The 22,090-nt window shown below is 38.2% G+C and overlaps 1 protein-coding gene and 1 pseudogene across 1 annotated transcript; one reads left to right on the forward strand and one right to left on the reverse strand.

The window, feature by feature from the left end:
• Nucleotides 1–9,192: 9,192 nt before the first annotated feature.
• On the forward strand, nt 9,193–13,794 carry LOC112182950 (annotated as a pseudogene).
• A 684-nt stretch (nt 13,795–14,478) lies between these two features.
• LOC112182674 (putative disease resistance RPP13-like protein 1) lies at nt 14,479–19,080 on the reverse strand. The gene is made up of 2 exons (XM_024321190.2): nt 18,327–19,080; nt 14,479–18,174 (listed from the first exon to the last, which is right to left on the reverse strand). Exons 1-2 carry the CDS (start codon nt 18,830–18,832, stop codon nt 14,898–14,900), a joined length of 3,783 nt encoding a protein of 1,260 aa, XP_024176958.1. The 5' UTR covers nt 18,833–19,080; the 3' UTR covers nt 14,479–14,897.
• Nucleotides 19,081–22,090: the final 3,010 nt, after the last annotated feature.

Genomic DNA, 22,090 nt, shown 5'->3' on the forward strand with positions numbered 1-22,090 from the left:
CCTTGTATGATATCGGCTTAGTTATTAGTGTTGCTATGATAACTCTTTTTAATTTGGTGGGTGTTTTTGTTCTAATTGATGTTATTTACGGAGTTTGCGTTGGGATATGAACTTTCCGAATGTAATATATATGCTTGGAATGTAAATGTGGTATTGTGGATGAGTAGAAGTTAAAGTTTTAATCATGTCCAGGTTTGTGAACTTTTTGGGTATCCCATATTTAGGGGAGGTTCTGCCGAATTTTCGGTAGGATTTCGCTTAACGTGGGCCTCGCAGGCTTGTATCCAGGGTTCCGGGGTGTTTCTTGGGTCGGGTCATGTCAACTATTCACAGCTTTTTGTCTTTCATTTCCACCATCTAGGTTGGCTGGTCAGATACTGTTCAGAAAAGATCACTCTGAACAAAATTTTTGGTTTTTAATCTTATCTACCAAATTCGGTATTTTGGTTTTCGGTATTACCAACTTTATGACAACTAATTCTTTGTAATATAAATTAGAATGAACAAAATTAGGTTTTTCAATTTTATAGCCGTAAACTTCGTATTCATCTACTAATCATAGCTTTCTTTTTTACATATGACATCAAATTTTAGCCATCTTCGATAAAACTAGGTTATTTAACCTTTTTCGACTAGGTTACTCAAAATACATGTACTATTAATGTAGTATATTGAGTAATGTTCATACTATTATGAAAATTTTTATGTTTACTTCTTAATATAGATGTATGTGTATTGAAAATCACAATATATAAAGCTAATATTTAGCTAATCGGTAGATTCGGTATTTACCAAAATTAAACTTTTTTTAGTAATTTTGAATTTCAATTTTATCTGTCTCAGTTACCAAAAAGTTGGTTTACCAAACCTAAAAAAACAAGGGTTAATGCTCATACACCCTGATTCTATCAAAATACTTCCCAAAAACCCCAACAAATTATTTTCATTCCTCTTCACCCAACCATCTGTCTCTTTCTTTCTTATCTACACAACTTTCGCTTTTTCATTCCATCAGTACCCTTCTGTTGTTTCTTTACTTTAAGTTTATAATATGTTTTAGATTTCTGTCACATTTGATGAAACGTGGTGGGCCCATTCTTAAAATTATTTGTTTAAACAAAAGTGTGATAGAATTCATCCTCTATTTCAAAGGTAAACAGTACGATTAACTATTCATAATTTCGGTTGTTGACAGACTTGAGTTGATTGCTATCTGCAAAATTACTAGCAAAGAATTGCAACAAGAGAGAGAAAAATTGAGAAAGTTGAAAACCTATAGAGATAGTCTTAATAGAGAATCTCCCAACTATTGAGATATCATTTATAGACTTCAGACTAGAATCTATAAAATAGAACAAGAAATTGATAATCTCTTATATGTTCTTGAAGAGGAACAAAAACCTCTTGATTATTTGAGCATTGGTTAAATCCGCAAATCACTGGTATCAGAGCTTGTAAAATAGCTCAAAGAAGAACCCCTCCTTAATGGGGACAATGTCAGAATTGTTATTAGAGAAAATAAATTCTCTACTGAAATCTTCTGATGAGAAATATCAGAAGTTGTTACTAGAATTATCTAGATGTCAAACTCATCTAGAAAAATTACCTGCTATAATCCACCAATTGGAAAGATTGGAAAACAAACTGGATTATATCAAAGAACTTCCAAAAACGGAAGAAGAAAAACTGACAGTCGTCAATAGAAAAATCAATGAACAGCAAAAAACTCTGGATTCTATACTGAAGGACAAGAAATTGCCTACAGTAAAAAAGAAAGCTAATGGATTCAAACCATTAGAAAAACCAGACAAGAATCTTGTTCCAAACATGATTTTTCTGGAACCATCTACTAGTCAGACTAGTATCTGGTATGAAAACCCAGAGAAAAGAGAAATGAAGATGTTAAGCATCTTTGGGAAAAAGAAAGGAGTACAATTCCTAAATGCTGAAGAGTTCGAATTCAACGAGATCGAACAGGAGGTAAAAAACTCCTCAATCCCAAAACTAGATTTCAAGCAAATCTACAAAAGGGGAAAGTTTGATTTAATGGATAGCCATTATTTTAAACTACTGGAGATTACAACCCCCGCTACAGCAGGAGGAGAGACTGATCTGCTACTAATCACTCCTTCCGAAGTGGCCAGAGCTCAAGCAAAAAATATCAATTTATGCATATTGGAGCAGTCCAAGTAGGCATAAATCTGCTTGCTCGCGAAGGCATAAACTGTTCAGTCCTATGTGTTCTACAGGACATCAGGTTAACAGACTTCCAAGCTAGTCTGTTGGGAACACTTGAAGCATCTCTGTGCGATCAAGTAGCATATTTCAACTGCTTCCCCAACTTCACCAACAGCTTGAAAGATGCAGCTCATTGTCAACGACTGAGAGTCAAGACAGATGGCATATCCATGAAAGAAGATATGCAAGAACTCGCAATAGTATATAGAATATACTATAAATTGATGAGTACCACAGTAGCTCCCAAGACAAGGATAACAAATATCTCAGGTCTTACTACTGGATTCCTCACCAATCAGAAGAACCATTCACAACAGATCCATAAAGTTACATGGAATGAAGTGACTTTTCCTCTTGAATGGAAATTATCCGGTCCAAAAAAGCAACCGGAAAGAGAAAAACCAAAAATCTACGAGAGTAGAAAAACTGGAGAAATCAGTCTCAATTTTGACAATCACAGAAAAAGTGATGTCTGTCCTGAGAACCTCAGGATAAACAAAAATCTTCTCAGAAGAAGCTACAGCACTAGAGAAGCTAGTGTCAGTGGAACAAAACCCACTATTGAAGAACCAATATCAAAAGAAGATCTGGAAGCTGATCTAAACCGACCAGTCCATATGCTCAGAGCTGAGAGGCTCTATGATCTTTATGAAGAAGTTGAGAATTGTGAAAATCCTGAACGATTAGAAAAACTAATCGAAGAAATGAAAGAATTCAAAATCAGAAAGACGAGAAAAGTCTTTCCTTATCAAGATATTGAAATGGAAGAAGGAGAAAGCTCCAGAACTTTCATTAGCAGAGAAAAAAGGGAAACAAAACTCCCATTTCAAAAAGCCCCCACGGGTAAAAAAGGGAAAAGAAATTCCCAAATATTTGTCCCAGAGGACAATCTGCCTAGAGTTCCTATCACGAACTATGGCATCTGGTTAAATCTAGACAAGAGTCTAGACAAAAGAAAAACCATTGACCAATGGGTAGATAGCCTGATGATGGCCTCTGCACTTACCCTTGGCAAATTTGAAGCACCAGATTTGCAATTGTACTATGAAACTGCTCTTACTGGAGTAGCAAAAAAGTATTACCTATCTTTCAAAGAAACCGCCAGAGGAAGAGACTGGCTTGAAGAAATAAAAAATTCAAAGTCTCCGTATGATTTTGCAGTACCCCTGTACGATCAGTTCTGTGGAGATCTTTCAAATCTAAGTGAGAAGGCTAAAGAAACGGCAAAATCGAATATCTATGCTCTCAAAATCTATGACATGAGATATTTCGAAGAATACTTGAATGAATTTCAAGAATATTACTGTGCAATTGGTGAACTAGAGAATACTGATCTAGTTAATTTGTTGCACAGAAAACTCCCTGAACCATGGAGAACAGTTGTGAGAGAAAGCATAGCTGAAAAACCAATTGAAAGATTTTCAGTTGGAGGAATTGTCGACAGAATCCGGCAATTACTGAAAGAGCAATGCAAAGCCAATCTTAGAGCTAAGATGGCCAAGAAGCAACTCAAAGGAGTTGAAAATTTCTGTTATGGAATATTGGATATGCCCACAAATTGGGGATGTCATGATTCCAAGTTCCACAGAAAGAAGAAAGGAAAATATTACTCTAAAAAATTCAAAAAAAGTAATCAGAAAAGAGATTGGAAGTTCAAGAGAAGTTCCAATTACAAGAAACAACAAGATGAAGATCCTAAAAAGAAATTTTTCAAGAAAAAGAAGAATACTCATCAGCATAAACAACCAAGCAAGAAAGCTTGCAGATGTTGGTTATGTAAAACTGAAGGGCACTATGCCAATGAATGCCCGGAAAAGGGTAAAAGATCTACTAAGGCTCTCTTTGAAGAATATGAGCAGATAGTAGAAGTAGCAAATATGAAAGGATATGAAATAGCCTATTCTGATGATGAAGAAGACGATAGGTCAGTCTATTCTGCCTGGTCTGAAGAAGAAGATTCATCATCTGAGTCTGAGATAGATTCTGAAGTAGAGTACTTTGAATCCAAACAAATGAATGTTTTGAGAATCAAAAATTGGGAAGAAAGCAAGACAGAATCTTTAATGTCTTCTTATCAGGTAAACCCTGGTACGTTCGTTTGTGACTACTGCCTATGTCATGAAAAGAATGGTCTCCCTATGTTTTGCGAAGAGTCTAAGAAGACTTATCACAAAGAATGCTTCATAGCTGAAGCAAGAAGAAAGACCAAAAATGGACTTGTCAGCTAATTGGTTGAACAAGAATATGAAGAGTATTTCTCTGAGAAAAAAGAGAAAGAAGTAGAAACTCTATTCCAAGAAATCATCATGGAACCATCTTCCTCAAAAATAAAGGAAGAAATCATCGGTGAAGAAAAAATCGATGAAAATATTGAACTGGTTGAAACACCAGAAATTGTTCCAGAAGAATGTAAACCATTCATTCCAAATGAACAAGCTCAGGAAAATGAGCTTCAACAATTGAAGGTCGTCTCTACTAGTAGATACAGCAACTACATAGAGACTGGACTAAAATTCCCAGATCACAAAAAATATCATCTACATGCCTTTGTAGATAATGGATCGGGATTTACTGTTGCAAAGAGATTTGTAATTCCAGACAAACTCTGGAAAGAAGATAAGAAAAAATCTGCTATTGGTGTTACATTTGATGGCAGCCATCTCACCATGAAAAAAGTAGCAAAAAATGTTCATGTCACCATTGGTGGAGGAACATTTATCATCCAGAATATTTGGCAATCTGAAGACCAAGGATCTGATTTCTTGTTGGGAAATGATTTTATTCTCCAACAAAGATTCATTCAGGATGAAGAAGTAATAGGCTTCAGAAAAGGAGAATGGGTGTTCTGGGCATACCAACTCACACAAGCAAAAAGTGTCGTTGGTCCTGGTTTCACTACTCAATATCAGAGATCGCAATAGAATAGTGGTGATCTTACCCCCTACAAACCCAAATTTGAGCCTATACTCCAAATTAAGCAACAAGCAGAATTACTTGTTGAGGAATCTTCTGAAGAAGAAGAAGAAGAAACTAGTGAAGATGAAGAAACTAGTTTCATTCATGAGCATAACCTCAAGCACTTTCAGAACAAGCTTGAGTCTCAAAAAATTCCCACTCTTGAAAAAAATCAAGAAACTACTCGAGCAAAATATCGACGTAGATCCTCAGAAGTTTTGGGAAAAAGAGATAGTGGTCTGTGAATTAAGATTGCATGACATGAATGCCATCTGTCATGTCAAAACCATTCCTCAGTACAAAGAGGAAGATAAAAAAGAATTCAGAAAAGATATTGAAGATCTCCTAAACAAGAGATTAATTCAACCCTCCACTAGCCCTCATCATGCTCCAGCATTCTACGTGAGAAATCATGCAGAAAATCTAAGAGGAAAAGCTAGAATGATAATTGACTACAGAGATGTCAACAAAAAGACTGTCAAAGATGGTTATCAAATTGCTCAAGTAAGAGTATTGATTAACCAGCTCAAAGGAGCTAAAGTCTTTTCGAAATTCGATGCAAAGTCGGGTTTCTGGCAGGTCAAGATGCATCCTGAGAGTATTCCTCTCACTGCATTTGGAACACCACAAGGTCATTACGAATGGCTGGTAATGCCTTTTGGTCTAAAGCAAGCTCCTTCAATCTTCCAAAGAAAGATGGACAACATCTTCAAACATGTTGCGGAGTTCTGTGTCATCTATATAGATAACATTCTGGTCTTCTCCAAAAACAGAGAAGAACACATGAAACACCTCCACGAGGTAGTAAAGCTGATAGTTCAGTATGGAATTATCCTAGGTGAAAAGAAAATCTTCTTTATCCTCGATGAAGTTGATTTCCTAGGAATAAATATCAAGAATGGAGTAATAAAACTTCAACCTCATATCCTTGAGAAGATCTGGAAATTTCCAGATAGAATTCCTGATGCTAAGAGTCTAGAGAGATTCCTTGGTGTCATAAATTATGGGAGAGATTTCATCCCTAAAATCTCAGGGTTAACAACAATGTTATCTCCCAAGACAAGTTCCAAAACAAAATGGAACTTCACTGAAGATGATGAAAAAATTGTGAAGCAGATAAAAAATCTCTGCAAAAACCTTCCTCCTCTACAACAACCAGAGGAGAATGATGAAATTATCCTCCAGACAGATGCGAGTGATAATTACTGGTCCAGTGTAGTTCTAGCGAAAGCGCCTGGAACTAACATTAAAAAGATCTGCAAATTTTGTAGCGGCAAGTTCAGCCCTGCAGAACTGAATTATCCCACAGGGGAAAAAGAAATTTTGGCTGTCAAGAAAACAATTTTAAATTCTCCAGCTTTTCTTGGAAAATCCTTTACTGTCCGCACCGATTGTGCTACAGTAAAGAATTTCAAAAATTTTAAACTTGACAAAGCTGCTGATAGAGGAAGATTAGCAAATTGGCAATTATTTCTTAACCAATATGATTATACTGTTGAATTAATTGCAGGAAACAAGAACTATCTTCCAGACGCCTTGACTAGAGAAATGGCAATGTTCAGCCAAAGAGATGACGACGAAAGTCGTAATCCCAGAAGCAAAAGAACTGGGAAAGAGCATAAACCTGAAGAAGATCCCAAAGAAACCAAAGAAAAAATCCTTAAAAGGTTTCTGCTAAGTCCAAAAGGACTAGCCACAACTGATCAATCCCAGGGTAAAGGATTGGCTAGCCTGTCTCAAACGGTAGACGGTAAAGGCGCATCAAAACCGTTGATGGCTGCTGCTTTGCCAAAAAGCAGACCAACTCCAACTGGAGTTATAAATGTTTTTAATTATGAATTAAGAACTTTTGATACTCCTGTGTTCAGAACTGGCAGGAGACTAGCTTATCACCAGAAAGCAATCTTGGATAATATCCTATTTTCTTTTCAATAAAGAAGCAGTGGTTTAATGTTCCCGGCACTCTTTGCACTAGCTGAAGAACTTTATGAGAATGCCAGACCACAATTTGAAGAAAGTCACACACAGCAGAGTGCTGTAAGGAAAGAAAAAATTCACTACCTTGAAAGTCCAGAAAGTGCTAGGGTCCCTCTCATGGCACTTAATGAATCAGACTGGCATGAATTCCATAATCTGATAGGAAGACATAATTCAGAAGACCTAGTTCCTCCCACTCTCTTTATTGTTTCAGGTCCTTATGTTGGAAGATACTTGGTCAATGTTCAGAGTGAACATCCTCAAGAACACAAGCTCTGGCTTGTTGAAAATGGTTTTGTCCATAATCTGTGGACCAAAACAAATGATGATCTGAAGGGTTTGCCATCTATCATTGTCAACACAGTCAAAAATATCAGGAAAAATGACTGTATGCTTCGTCTGAAGTTTAGATCCACTCCCCCTGAATGGATCCAAAAGGCAAACGGTGAGGTTGAATATATTCCTCCATATCATTATGTAAGAATTATTCAAAGAAAATATCTTCAACCAGCCTGTGTAGGGTACAATGGCCAACCAAACTCAAGCATCCCGTGGATGAAGGCCATGGCTCTAGAATACATCAAAAAGATCATCTCTGAAGATATCAGCAATACCTTCCTGGCAGCAGAGAAAAAATTATTATCACTGCATACGATCATCCTGACGTAGTCAGCAGTGACCTATTCCTATCTCTCACCAGAAAAGAGATAGATTCAACTATGGCATGCATGCACTGGGTGGAAAAGCTTGAAACTGACAACCACTACAAAATGTATGTTGATACAGACGTCGAAGATAATGCTACCACTGTTAGAATGGCCCAGGCAGACAACAGCTCATTTGTCTTTGGCTACCATTCAGAAACAGACGAGAATATGTAGCACCATGGGTGAAGCTACAGGTGAAAGAAGAAAAACACCAAATTAGTAACTGTATCACTTTTGACCTTTTAAAAGTTAAAGGCTACTTTTACTTTTGCTTTCAAAAAGAAAAAACACTTCACCTACCTACTTTTGTTTTTCTCCATTCGACCTCCACCAGCAGGAGCACTCACAAAAGCAAAAGTTCACGGAGTTGTCCTGTACATTTTTATGTTTTGAATTCTAGTTTGAGTTCCGCTCTCTATATAAGGAGCTTTAAGTTTCATTTGTAAGGCATCAGAAAATTGAGGAGAAGAGTCTTCTCTCAATAAGTAAGAAAGCCATAGCAGCAGCGTGCTTTTTCTTCCTGTTCGGTGTGTAATAGTGTGCTTTCATTACAAGTAAGTACCTGTTATCATTCTTATGGACAGCTAAACAGCCTTTTGCTGTTTACCTGAGAATGAGGCTCTGGATTTCTAGCATGTATTTCTGTTGAATAAATAAAATAAGGATTACCCACCCATGTTTGTCAAAAGTAGCAAAATTAAATAGCTTTAACTATCACTATCTGTTTTGCATTCTATATATCACTATCTGATCCATAGCTTTGCATCCGATCTATAGCTATCACTATCCATTTCCTATATGCATTCTGAAGTTTGAAAAGCTTTGCTTACCAGAAACAACCAGTTTTAGAACTAAGATTAAGACGAGCAGCAGTGATTCCGCCTGTTAAAGTATCCGCTAGGCAGGGAGCCGTTAGGAGAAAAACTTGGGCATGTTGAAGGCTAGTCTTGTTTTCATTTTTGTTTTAAAATAAAGTTTTTAAGGTAAACAAAAGCTCTAAGACTCAAGATAACACATAGGAACTACCCCTTTTTAGTCTTTTCCTAAGCACATGGTAAGATACGAAAAAGTTGGTGCATTTGGGCAAAATACCTAAGATTTTTGGGCAAAAGGAAATTACCTCTAAAATATATATTGGTATTCGGTCAGTTTGGTAATTACCAAATCAAGTGGTAGCCCTAATCCTAATCATAACCCGTTTTCCCCACCCACCGATGTCATTTTAACTTACCCCAAGGGCTTTACATTTTCCTGTTTAATTCCATGTTATATATTAAAGAATCCCCATGCTTTTCGGCCTTTCATTTATTGGACCCCTCAGTACTGGGTTTGATCGTAAACTAATTAAAACTTTGCAAATGAAAGTCTCAATTGAACTTTTCTTTCCATCGTAGAAATTGATTTGTCTAGGTAAACATGGGAACAAACTACAATTGGATGATAGAACAAGACTCTTGGGGTCAGGAAACCTTGAAAAGAGTTCAGATTATGATACGACAAACACAATGCCTTTGGCCTTAAGCCAATCCTCAATGGCACGGTACTTTCATTTTTGTTCTCTTTTGAAGAAGAACTGTGTGTTGTGCCAATTTGTTTCTTGGTCGATTTTTTAAATTTGACTTCTTACTCGGTTGAGATGTGAAATTTATGTGCAGGGTTGAAAAAGAATCCGGTTCCACTCTTACATTTTTCAGATTCTGTTCAATAGCCAAATTGACTCCCAAAAGAATGGCTTGAGCCTCTGCAGCTTCGGCTGAGCTCTCACAAGATCGCCTCTGCAGCTTCGGCCGAGCTGCTATGATCACGGATCACAACTCCTAATCCCCCAGAAGAAGGGCCGGCCCAGGCCGCATCACAATTGATGGTTCCCATCGGGTTTTGAAGGTTGCAGCGGTAGCTGGAGTTGGAACTGTGGTGGCTGCCAGACACAGGCCCGACTTGAGGACAAGAGATGGGGAAGGTAGCCTATGTTGGTAGACAAACTCACAGCGAGCCCAACTCAAGAAGCAAACCAAGGTAAACACAACACCCACTTGTTGTCGCTAGCTTTGGAATGTAAGTCAGAAATGCTTAATAACCATTTATCAACAGTAGTTATCTGTTGTTTGTTGATTTTGAGTCCTAATGGTGATCCAAACCATATCGTGTCAACCCCAAATAGGACATAGAAGTAAGATGTGCTCCATAGTTTCAGCAAATAGGGCAGGTTGGAGAGTTAGTAAGCCTTCTCCCATATAAATTCTGGAGAGAAGGAGCAGCTCCGTTCAAAGCCCCTCCAAAATAAATGCTTAATCTTTGGCAAATAGGATCCACTGAGTGAGAAGAGCTTGTATCAGGGGAAGACAAATTAGTTTCATGTGAATGAACCCAGTGGTACCCTGATTTAACAGAGTAGGATCCATTCTTATTCCAAGGCCAGATTACACGATCAGATTCTTCCCTTACCCTAATAGGAATAGCCAAAATACTGTCAATCACCACAGGTCGGGTTAAATGAAGAATTAAGGGGAGACAGCTGGGCCTGATTCACATATATTATGGGAAGACAGTTTTGGCCTGATTCACCATAAGTTTTGTGATTGTTATGGTGGTCTGCACTTCATTTTACACCAATTTATTTCATTATCCTTGCTCAATTTGGTTCGTAAAACTCCTAATCCATCCAAACTTTTAATTTTGTTGATATATTTCAGTTTCAATCTATTAACAGTGCAATGTAGGACAACAAGGGGTTACGGTGCTTAAGGTCTTAGAAGAGTGAAGTTTAGGGTTATAATCTGCGGGGAGAACGGGAATACATATTGGCCCTTATGCAGAGCCATAGAAGATACGCTAAATAGACCTAACAGTTGTATCACTCTCCTTAATGACTTCTAGGATATTAATGACTGACTGAAAATGCATTAGGAAAACTAAAACATGACCCAAGAAAACTCTAGTAGACACAAGAAGACTCTGTATCAAACTCCGTAACTTTGATATTTATCACTGAATCTGAACTCATCTGCAGATCCCGCTCTGTGCAGGCTGGATTTCACGCCAAGCAGTCGATACATGATGGTCGGTGGACACAAGGGCCATCTAGCTATTGTAGACATGAAGCAAATGAGCCTGATCAAAGAATTTCAGGTATTAGGATACTGAAAAGTGATACCTTTTTGGTCTGATACTGGTTTTTACTGTACTTCAGTGCTTCTGCAACCATGTTCACATGTTCCATACTTCGAATGCAAAGTTTCAATATACTAATGATTACAAGTTTAGAAACAAAAGTAATCGATCATAAATGTTTGTTGAAACTTGGAACCATTTACTTTATATTGTACATCAGTTTTCTGGGAGAGGAAAGTTGGAATGCAAGCAGGTAGAATTTAGATAATCTAAAGTTTGATTTTAGTAAGTTGGTTTTCCACCTTTTGTTTTCTAAGGTTTATGTCTAAGACTTTGGTTATGCAAACCTCTTGCTTTCTAAGTTTTATGTGTAAGACTTTGGTTATGCAAATCTTGAGGTCAATATAGTTTCGAGTAAAATTCTTAGTACAATGTGATTGTAGCTTTCCACTGTCCAAAGGTGAGCGGACCTTTTGGTTCTAGATGGGCGAACATGACAGTAATCAATGCTGTGAATAGTTTTCTGAATGTGTAGTTGGGGCTTAGTTGGAGAACTGTTTTCTGTTTTTCAATGATGTAGTGGAAAATTAGATGGCGTTTATTTGTACCTCAAGGTTTGAGTGGAATATGGACTGATTGGAAAATTGCTGATTTTCTTCTCAGGTTAGGGAGACAGTTCTTGCATGATGAGACGATGTTTGCTGCAGCCCGGAAAAAGTATAAAACCATTTTCTGTAATTCATTATTGGCCTGAGGTTGATATAATTAAAGTTAGTGTTCTTTTAACTGGTTGTCCTTCAAATTCACATGGTTGAATGCTTTGGTCTGTTGCCCAAAAGTATATTGTCATTACTGTTAGGCTTCTGTTTTTTCTGCTCAAATTTTTGTTTTGTTTTAAACAGTATAATCTAAACTCATGGTTGTTAACAACCTGTGCTTTTTGGTTATCTCCAGACTTCTTTATTTATTATTACTTTTTGGTTTACGTATGGTGATAAGAATATTTGGCCAGAACTTAGTTAATGATCGGCACTCATTTAGTGTCCTGCTCCAGTTTATCTTCTCTTTAAGATTTTCTAGATCTCTATTTTATGGTCTTATCTTACTTCATAATAATGTTTATATTTAGCATGGCTAACCATTATGGTTTACTACAAGTATCCATATATTTATAATCGGGATGGCACTGAACTTTACTGCTTAAAGGTTGGATACTGAACCTACTAGATTGTGGTTAGATAACTATTTTGTAAACAGCTCATAATCCTGCATGCATTCTGAAGGCTTTGTACAACCATTAGTGACATGTTAATAAATAGTTAAATACCTGATATGAAAAGGTGTTCAATGTATTCTGCAAGTGTGTTTGAAATTTTCTTATTCATTACATGTCTCCACTTTCCTGGAGTTGAACAGTTGTTGGAGCTGAAAGAAGATTCCAATGTTCAACATTTCTGATTTTTTTTTTCCAGTTCCATTGTTCGAGTAGTCTGACTAGTCAAGAGTTCATTATGATTTTGATGTGATTAAGTAAATAGTTTTGAGGTGCATTGAGATGGAGTTTGGAACTATAGTTATATCTCTTATTATGTAGGAACATGGTGCAGCTTTAAGGCTTTGTTATCTTGAACAACACCGACTATTGGCGTCAATAAATGAATATGGTCAGCTTCATTTTCAGGATGTAACAGATGGTCGGATGATAGGTAGTTACAGGACAGGCTTTGGCCGTACTGATGTGTGCAGGTAAACCACCACAATGCACTTCTTGCTTTGGGTCATTCAGGTGGTACAGTTACCATGTGGAGTCCTACAAGCTCTTCTGCTGTTATTGAGATGCTGTGCCACAAGAGGCCCATCTCGGCCATAGCTTTCCACCCTAGTAATCGTGATCTCATGGCCACATCTGGGAAAGAGAAAAAAGCTAAGCTTTGGGACATGAGGAATCTTAAGTGGCCACTCCAAATGTTACCGGGTCAGGCAGAGACTCTGGATTTCGATCAAAAGGGTCTGCTCGCTCGTGGAACTGGGTCTTTTCTACCGGTTCTGAGAGATTCTTCTGGGACTCAGAAGTACGAGAAATATATGACTCATCCATCAGTTAAAGTTTATCAAATAGAAAAGGTGTTGTTTCGACCAATAAACATCTTCATAGCACAGGGCACTCCATGGGGTGGTCTAGTATTCTGATTACTGGTTCTGGGAACCCCAATTTTGATACATGGGTGGCGAATCCATTTGAAACACCTAAACAGAGAAGAGAGAGGGAAGTGCACCCTACTTGATTAGCTCCCACCTTAGACAATTATGTTTGGTCCCACAAAGATTGGCACAGTGAAACCGCCAAGAAAAGAGAAGCCAACAAAGGATGAGAAAGAGGCTGAGCTGGAAGCCGCTGTTGAAGTTGCCAAGGACATTGTCCCAAAGAATAAAACAAAGGGGAGGAGTAAGCCAAGTAAGAAGATGAAGAAGAAGCAGGAGATAATTGCCAATGCGAAGAGACCTTTCTTGGAACAACAAATGAAAGGGGACGAACAAATGGCTAGAAAGAAGTAGAAAGGAATGGAGCAAGTTGATAGTTCAACATCTTTGCAGTGGTTTTCTCGCAAGAAAGCGGCTACATGATTGTGCTAATGGAGACTGTTATTAATAAATTTTAGTGATCACTTTCTACCAATTGTAATGCATTCTAATGTTATTCATTTGTGGTATGTGTTCTTATCTAGAGTTAGTTCTTTTTTACAATTTTGTATCATGTATAAAAAATTTACATGCCAAACAGAAGGAAAAATAGTCATGATGTTTACAGGCTTGGTTTCCGCCATACTGGCCGTGTCTTGTTCGAGTTGGGTAAGGACATGAAAAACACATAATTTGTTGTGCAATGGTTGTTGACGTTTTTGGCATACTAATTTTTTGTTCACTTCGCTTCTCAGATATTACTCATGAATAAACTAATTTTAAGCCTACAACAATGCGAAGACCCATGAAGGGAAAGAATCTGAAGATAAAATTTTTAAAAGACGAACTGTACAGATATAGTGGTACGGTGAACAGATAATGCATTACAAATTCCATCTACAAACTCCTTACGGTAATTAGGGGTCCAGATTCAACAATCCCCCCGACTATCAACCACGGCTTTGTCATTTAATTATACAAGTAACACTGGAAAACCGGAAAAATCAGAACACTTGCATACGGCTACTTCATTCGGTTCAAATCACAAACGAAACCAACTCTGATAGTTTCTCTTTCTTTTGCTGTCAACATATAAGCCAAATTTTACAGTAGCTGAAATTGATTTGAATTTATTTACATATTGTGTATGATCTGATATTCTGATCTTATGTTGTGAATCAGAGTCTACTTTTACCGTACTTCAGTTGAGTTAAGATGAGAAGATCGAATGTTGTTGTTTTTGCACAGGCTTTTCAGAGTTGTATGATTTGGATAAACTAAGCCATCAGTGTCCGAAGCTCATTAGAAATAAAGCTCACACATAAAACACTTAATGCTGTTACTTCACAGTTCACACCACTCTTTCTTCAACTTTCTCAAGCTTAGCAAACTTTGCAGCTTCTTGATATCTTTTATGCTACAATACATGCATCACCAACTTAAAGAACAAAACTAAACCACATCACCGTTCCAATTGTAGAGAGATAATTTAATCAAATAAATACAAAAATTGATCATCATCTCTGCTAGGAAATGGAAACGGAAATGGTCTGTTTCTCCTTCATATGGCATGTCGTTGTCAAATCCATCGATCATGTGTTCAAGGCTTCAAGCAAGACCCTAGAACTGTGGAATCAACAATGAGTTCAAACAACAGGATCCTACACACAGAATATGCAAGCCCTCTGAGACGTGGCCAAATTGATCAGAGCAAGCCCTCTGTCGTTGTCATATCTTTGACGAATTGATCCACATGCGCTTGATGTGAGCAATCTTGGGCCAATCTTCACCCGTCTCTCTTTGGCACCGTTTCTCAAGCAAAGGACAATCGGTGATATCTAGATGAGAGAGAGAAGAGGGTAGTCCACTATCTGGCAAGCAACGCAGAGCAGGGCAACCCGTAATCTTCAAGGTTTTCAGAGAAGTGGGTAGCCCACTATCTGGCAAGCACCGGAGTGCAGAGCAGTCGTCAATAACCAATTCTTGAAGAGAGTTGAGATGGCCAAACCACTTGGCGCAGTTGATGGTCTCACAACTCAGACGGCTGATCTCGAGATATGTGAGAGTGCTGGGAAACAGCCCCTCCTGCTCCTCCGCAAACCAATCTACATTTTCGTCGCAGTCAAATTCAAGTGACAATCTTTCAAGAGACCGAAGAGAGGTGAGTGTTCGGAGACCCTTGTTCAGATTCTGCACACTCTTTGCATTCACTTTTTTAAAGTCGCTGATGTCAAGTGATTTTAACTTTGACTGGAATCCATCTGTTGGAAAACATTCGAATTCTGGGCAATGCCATACCGCCAAAGACACGAGAGACGGGAGACTGTCTGACGTTAACCTACCGGTAAGATTGGGACATGATGATAGAACAAGCTTCTCAAGATTTGGAAAAATCCCACCTTCATTTTCTTCACCTCCAACATAAGACCATTCTTGCCACTCACTCATATCGTAGAATTCTAAAACCCGTAGATATCTAAATGGTTTATTCACACAGGTAGTAGTAGTATTGCCCTCACCACAAAAGAATTCGGAACCTATGGACACCACTCCATGAAACCCAGAAATATCAAGTTCTGTGAGGGAAGGTAGCTGTCCCAATGGTGGCAAGGAGATACAATTCTCACAATTAGCAAGTTTAAGATGAACAAGAGCAGAGGAAGAAAAATATTTCGACCAACCTGCAAACATTTTGCCTCCATAACCTTCAATTGTAAGCCTTTCCAGGTTCATGTGAGGTTGAAGCTTCTCAAGCACTTCTCTTTCTTCTACAGGATTATTGCCTTCTTCACTTGAATCCCTTCCTCTCCAAATCAAAACCAATTCCTTAAGAAACTTCTTGTCCCTCAGTATGTAGGCCTCCAAACCGCTGCTGTGCACAAGCCCTGAGATACAAAGAGTTCCACGCAATTTTTCAAGCTTCCGTAACTCTGCCAAATTCTCCCCAGCATTGTGTTTGTCCAGCACAAACTCGGGTAGCATCTGGAGATCTTTCAACTTACCCATTTGTGGTGGCATCTTTTTTATCCCTGTAAATGATACATCCAGATGGCTCAAGTTGATCAATCTTCCCAAGTTGGCTGGCAGCTCAGTAAGGTCCCAGCACTGTGACAACAACAATGCTTGCAAGTTATACAAAGTACAAACTGTATCAGGTAACCTTTTGATCAAAGTCTGAGACAAGTCCAAGTACGTAAGATGTTTGAAGTTGTTAATTGAATCAGGCAATTCCTTAATATCATACCCATCTAACTTGAGCACTCTTAAACAATGTGATTTTGGCAATATATCACATTTTTTATCGAATATCCAATTCCAATGTGGTTTTAATGATAGAAAGGTGCGCAAATATTTAGCTTGCTGTAAAGCCTCAAACATCCCTATGGTAGCAGCTTCATGATGATAATCGGTTTCATGAGGATAATAATATACTGGCTTATCTGAAAAATGACGAGTCTTGCTCAAACTGTTGGGTGAATCACTGCCCTCCCACCTAAAACAAAATTCTCCAGATACAAAGCTTGCTAAATCATTGATAAGGTCATGCATGATGAAATATCGATCAGAAATTGATGAAAGTTGAAAAAATGATCTAATCTCTGAAAGTTGAAAAAATGATCTTGAGATTAGATCATTGAAGTAGTCTAGTCCGACTTCTTCTGCCGTTTTGTTTTTTTTATGTTGCAATAGATCTTCAGCCTTCCACAAGTAAACCAACTCTGATCTTTCAAATTCATAGTTCTTGGGATATAGTGAACAATAGGCAAAACAACGCTTGAGATGTAGAGGCAGATCTAGATAGCTCAACCATAGAGATGGCAGAATGTCACTCTCATCCGGTGAGAACTCCCACATGTCGCTGTTCAATATACTTTCCCATTCCTCCACTAACAATTTAGAACGTAAGAGACCCCCAAGGGACTTAATCGCCAAAGGAAGACCATTGCACTTTCGAACAACTTGTCTACTGATTTTTTCAAGATGTGAGTGTGCACCAACAGCTGCATTTTTGAAGGCATGTTTTTCGAATAACGACCAGCTCTCCTCCTCAGACATTGGCCTGAGATGCTGAGCTTCAAGGCTACCCATCATACGTGCAACATCTTGACTGCGTGTTGTGACAATAATCTTGCTTCCATGTGCTCCAAACTCAAGGGGACGCATTAAGAATTCCAACTGGTTATAATTCTCGTTCCAGATGTCATCAAGAACAAAGAAGAACCTTTTCCCCCTCAAAGTTGCCTGCAACTTTGATAGAAGCAGATCTAGGTTTGTGCTTTGGCAACGTTCTGGGGTGAGGGACTCATAAATTTGTTGCCAGATCCTAAAAACATCAAATTCTTTTGAAACGCAAGCCCATGCTTGGAGGTGAAAATCTTCCTTCACTCTAACATCGTTGTATACAAACTGGGCAAGGGTGGTCTTCCCGATTCCACCCATACCCACAATAGGAATCACACCTATTTCATTGCCAGTCTCATCATCTGATAGCAATAATTTAATCAATCTTTCTTTCTCTTCATCTCTTCCATATACAGACTTTTCTACCAAAGATGTTGACGGTAGTGTTTGTGATACTCTGTGTCCTGCGGTTACTTTCCAATCCAAGACATCTTTTGTATGCTTTGAAATGTTGTCTAGTCTTTCAAGAACTTGCTCTGCCCTGGAGTATATTAAAGCTGAGTCAAGAGCATGAGATGGAGTAGAGATGGGCTCTTGTACCTTACTCGTGCTACTCCCATATTCGTGTTCTATCTTTTGCCTCAATGCTTCAGTTTTGATCTCCTGCAACAGGTCGTCAGCCTCATAGACTGCCTCTTTAAGCTTATGGAGCCATGGCTTCACAGTCGTTTGGAATTTCAGTTGCTTCCCCTCGGCGTCATCAAGAACAGGGTTAACAGATAACAACTTCTCCTCTAATTCCTTCTGAACATCACTTAGGGGCACACAACCAAGCTTGTCTTGAATCACTGTAACGATCTTTTGGATGAACTTTGACTCATGCCTACAAATTGCAATCAAAATAGAAGTCTATCATACAAGCTAGCCAGCTCTGAGTCTATCAATTTCAAAGAATTAGATATGCAAATAAAATCAACAAAGTTTATCATACAGTTGTTAGTAATTAATCAAGGCTTTAGTTAAGAATTGACGTACCCGTCGGCTTCATTTTGTAAAACCATTCCTGCTAGATCTGCAACTTCTAGAAGTGCTGCCCGCCATCCATTCAACTTCTCCGAGGATTGATTTTCTTGGTATTTAGGAACCTTTGAAAGAGTTTCTGCTTGCTTCCTCACGTGGGATGGATCGACGTCGTAGAAGACCGGTAACACAACATGATCGGAGCTCCTCTTGAGTTCAAGGATCATGACAAGCTCGTCCAGACACCATCTGGAAGAGGTGTAGTCTTTCGAAAACACAATCACAGAACTCCGTGACTGTCGAATGGCATTCTCGAGCTCTTCCTTGATATTTTCACCTCTTTCGAGTTCAGGGTCATCCCGGAAAGTTCGAAATCGGGCGTTGACAAGGGCCGTGTAGAGGTGATCAGTGAAGTTCTTTCGGGTGTCTTCACCTCTGAAGCTCAGGAACACGTCATAACCAAGTCCAGAAGAAGAAGTAGATCTGGAATGGGAGGCCTTGTGAACTGGGAACAGAGCCATGGATGAACCAACAAAACTGTGCTGAGGGAAATCTCAAAATTTTGGTGGTTTCTCAGTTGGGTGGGAATTGGGTTCCAAAGTCCTACCTGTGTAGATAGATACGCGCCCCTTTTCCTCTCTTTTACTCTGTCCTTTTGCTTTTGGGAGACCTTGTGACCTCGGAACAGAGCCATGGATGAACCAACTAAACTGTGCTGAGAGAAATCTCAAAATTTTGGTGGTTTCTCAGTTGAGTGCGAATTGGGTTCCAAATTCCAACCTTTTTTTTTTTTTTATCCTGTTCCAAATTCCTACCGGGGTAGAAAGATACACACGCTCCCTTTCCTCTCTTTTACTCTCTCCTTTTTTTCTTGATGACATTTTACTCTCTCCTTTTGCATTTTACTAATTGTTGAATGGGTTGCCACTAGTGATGGAACAATTAGTTTGCCAAAAGAGAAAAAGTGATGGAAAGATTAACGTATAAAAAGGCAGGGTGAATTAGTAAATACTTTCTCTGTACAGACTACTGTATCTTTTAAAGTATGCACTACCGTAATATCTTCTAAAAGCATCCCAACAGTAGTCTTAAATCCACGTGGAGACCTCTAACTGCTAAAAAAGACATCTACAACCCCTCAAACCCATGGGTCTTATCTGACTTGTAAATGACATTCTCATTTGGGCTGTCAAATTTGACAGAAGCAGGGGGAACTGTCTTTAAAATAATTGTTTCTTCCACTTTCCTTCTCTTCTCTCTCTCTTTCTTCCTGAGCGTCTTTCTGTAACTATGGAGAAACCCAATCCTTTTCCCATTGCAATTCCCTGTCCCTTGCTTGTAACAAACACTGAATTTGAGGAGGAAGAAGAAGACTCCTTCGATTTGGAGATTAGTACAGAATTAAACACCGAAACCCACCAAGAAAGTCCCAAGCTTTATGCAAAAGAAGCCAAAACAGAACCAACCAAACTGTTTCTCCTCAACCTGATTCAATTCTGAAAGTAAAATCATGTCAATTAAACCCATTTGCAAGCCTCAGTTCCCAATTACTGTAATCAACTCAGCTCCAAAGTTTGGACGTTCGATTTTTAGAAAATCCAAATCAACTCATACCGAAATCCAGACCTTTAGATTCAATTCAAATCTGGGGATAAAGAGAGAAAGTTCACAGTCATCCAAAAATGATCGAAATCAGATAGGGAGGAACTTACCCAGCCATATGTAAAAGGCGAATGACGATCGAAGACCAATGACTCTGTGCCTCTTCAAGTTTCTGGGTTCAATTGACCTATAGCCTTGAATAATCCTAGTTAGTATTTATATGATTAATACCCAACTCGCTTTCCTTTAATACCCAGCTTGCTTAACATTGGTCTGGAGAGGAAGAAGAAGATAGAGAATGAGAGAGAGAGAGAGAGCGGAGTAGTCGAGAAGAAGATAATGAAACTAGAGAGAGGAGTCGTGAGCAAGGTTTTAAATATCGGTATTTTCATATCTATCGGTACTTTGAAAAAGGGATATATTGGGGATACAGTGTACGAAAATATCGTTTTTGAAAAAAGTTAATTTATTAGAAATTTAGAACTACATATAAATACATATGAATGTAAACTTCATCTACATCCAAAAAGAGACTCTAGGCGGTTGAAAAGCCGCTTGCTGGTCTACGAAAATGCAATAATCAGACCAAGATATATGACCCATATAGTGCGAATTGTAGTGATGAACATGATAGTTATAGATCTCTTTAGAGCTGCCGACTGTTTCCCCTATAAAGGAACATGATAGTTATAGATCTTTTTAGAGCTGCCGACTGTTTCCCCTATAAAGGTATAAGGATGAACCCAACTAGATGACTGATCATATACTTCTCCATATTGATTATATCCATAAGCATCATAACCAAATTGATTGTTGCCTTCATGAGATTCATTTGATATCCCATTGCGCTCTGTGCCTAAACTGATAGAGTCAAAACTCAAGGCAATTGAAGAAACATTAGATGGGATACTTTGATCATCAGTTGCACCTCTAGTCCTCCTCCTATATCGGGTCTTCTCTTGAGCACCATGACCAGCTGTTCTCACTCCGTGGTCTTCATCTTGGGTGGCATGATCAAAATTACCTTCACAGGTAAATTGGATGAATTACATAGTTTTATCAAAATTGTATAGTTTTATAAACATTACACTTAATAAAATAAAATCAATAAAAAAGATGAATTACATTTAACTATTTAACCGTCTGTAGTTTGCTTCATATCATATATCACTTTCTATTTTTAATTATGTTGATCCACTAAAACAAGAGACAACTTCCACAAAAAAAATTCAAGTTTAAGACACAGACTACACAGTAGCTTCATTATTCCTCACTTTTTCAAGATGCATAGCCAAAATTTAATACTCCGTGCTCTGCACTCTCTTCTCATCATGTCATCCATATATGGTTCCTTGACTTCCTTCTGCAATGTCATTTGGCCTCATTTGAATAATTGAACCTTTATGGCTTTATCTACTTTCTATTATTCAACTACAGAGTTACAAACTACATACAGAGTTACAAAAATAGTCACAGACTACACAATACCAAATCTCTCCTCACACAGATTTGCATTTAGACTTTTAGAGAATTACTTCTCACCCAAAATCGCCTTGAGGGTATTTATCCAATACTCCTCACCTAGATTCGCCTTGAGGGGATTTTTTTTCCTCACCTAGATTCGCTTTGAGGGGATTTTCTACTCACCTAGATTCACCTTGAGGGGATTTCTCCTCACTCAAATTTGCCTTTAGGAAATCTCTCTTCACACATATTTTCATTTAGAGAATTACTGAGTTTTTTTTTTACCTCAAATTTTACAGATATTTCTTCACTTTATCGGGATATATCGCAAATATCTAATATATCGGGGATATTTGATGATGTCGGAGAAATTTCGCTGAAACGGTGATAGATAAGATATTTACCCCCTAGATATATCGGTCCGTTGAAAAAAGGAGATATCGGGGGATATATCGGAAATATCGCAGAGATTTAGAACCTTCGTCGTGAGAACGACTCCTTAACAGAATAGTTAATTGTTTATGAATTAAATAATTTTAAAAATGAATAAAATATTTTTATAATTTGACATATCGATTGGAGATGAAGTCTGTACATACCTCCAACAATATGGAGTATTTACTACATCACCAAGCATAAGTAACACCCTCTTTGGGACACCCACAAGCCATGGTGAGGCCCAACCGAGACATGCATCTTGTAGCCTTATGTTC

Source organism: Rosa chinensis, chromosome 1 (genome assembly GCF_002994745.2).
Source record: "Rosa chinensis cultivar Old Blush chromosome 1, RchiOBHm-V2, whole genome shotgun sequence".
NCBI classification, from domain to species: Eukaryota; Viridiplantae; Streptophyta; class Magnoliopsida; order Rosales; family Rosaceae; genus Rosa; species Rosa chinensis.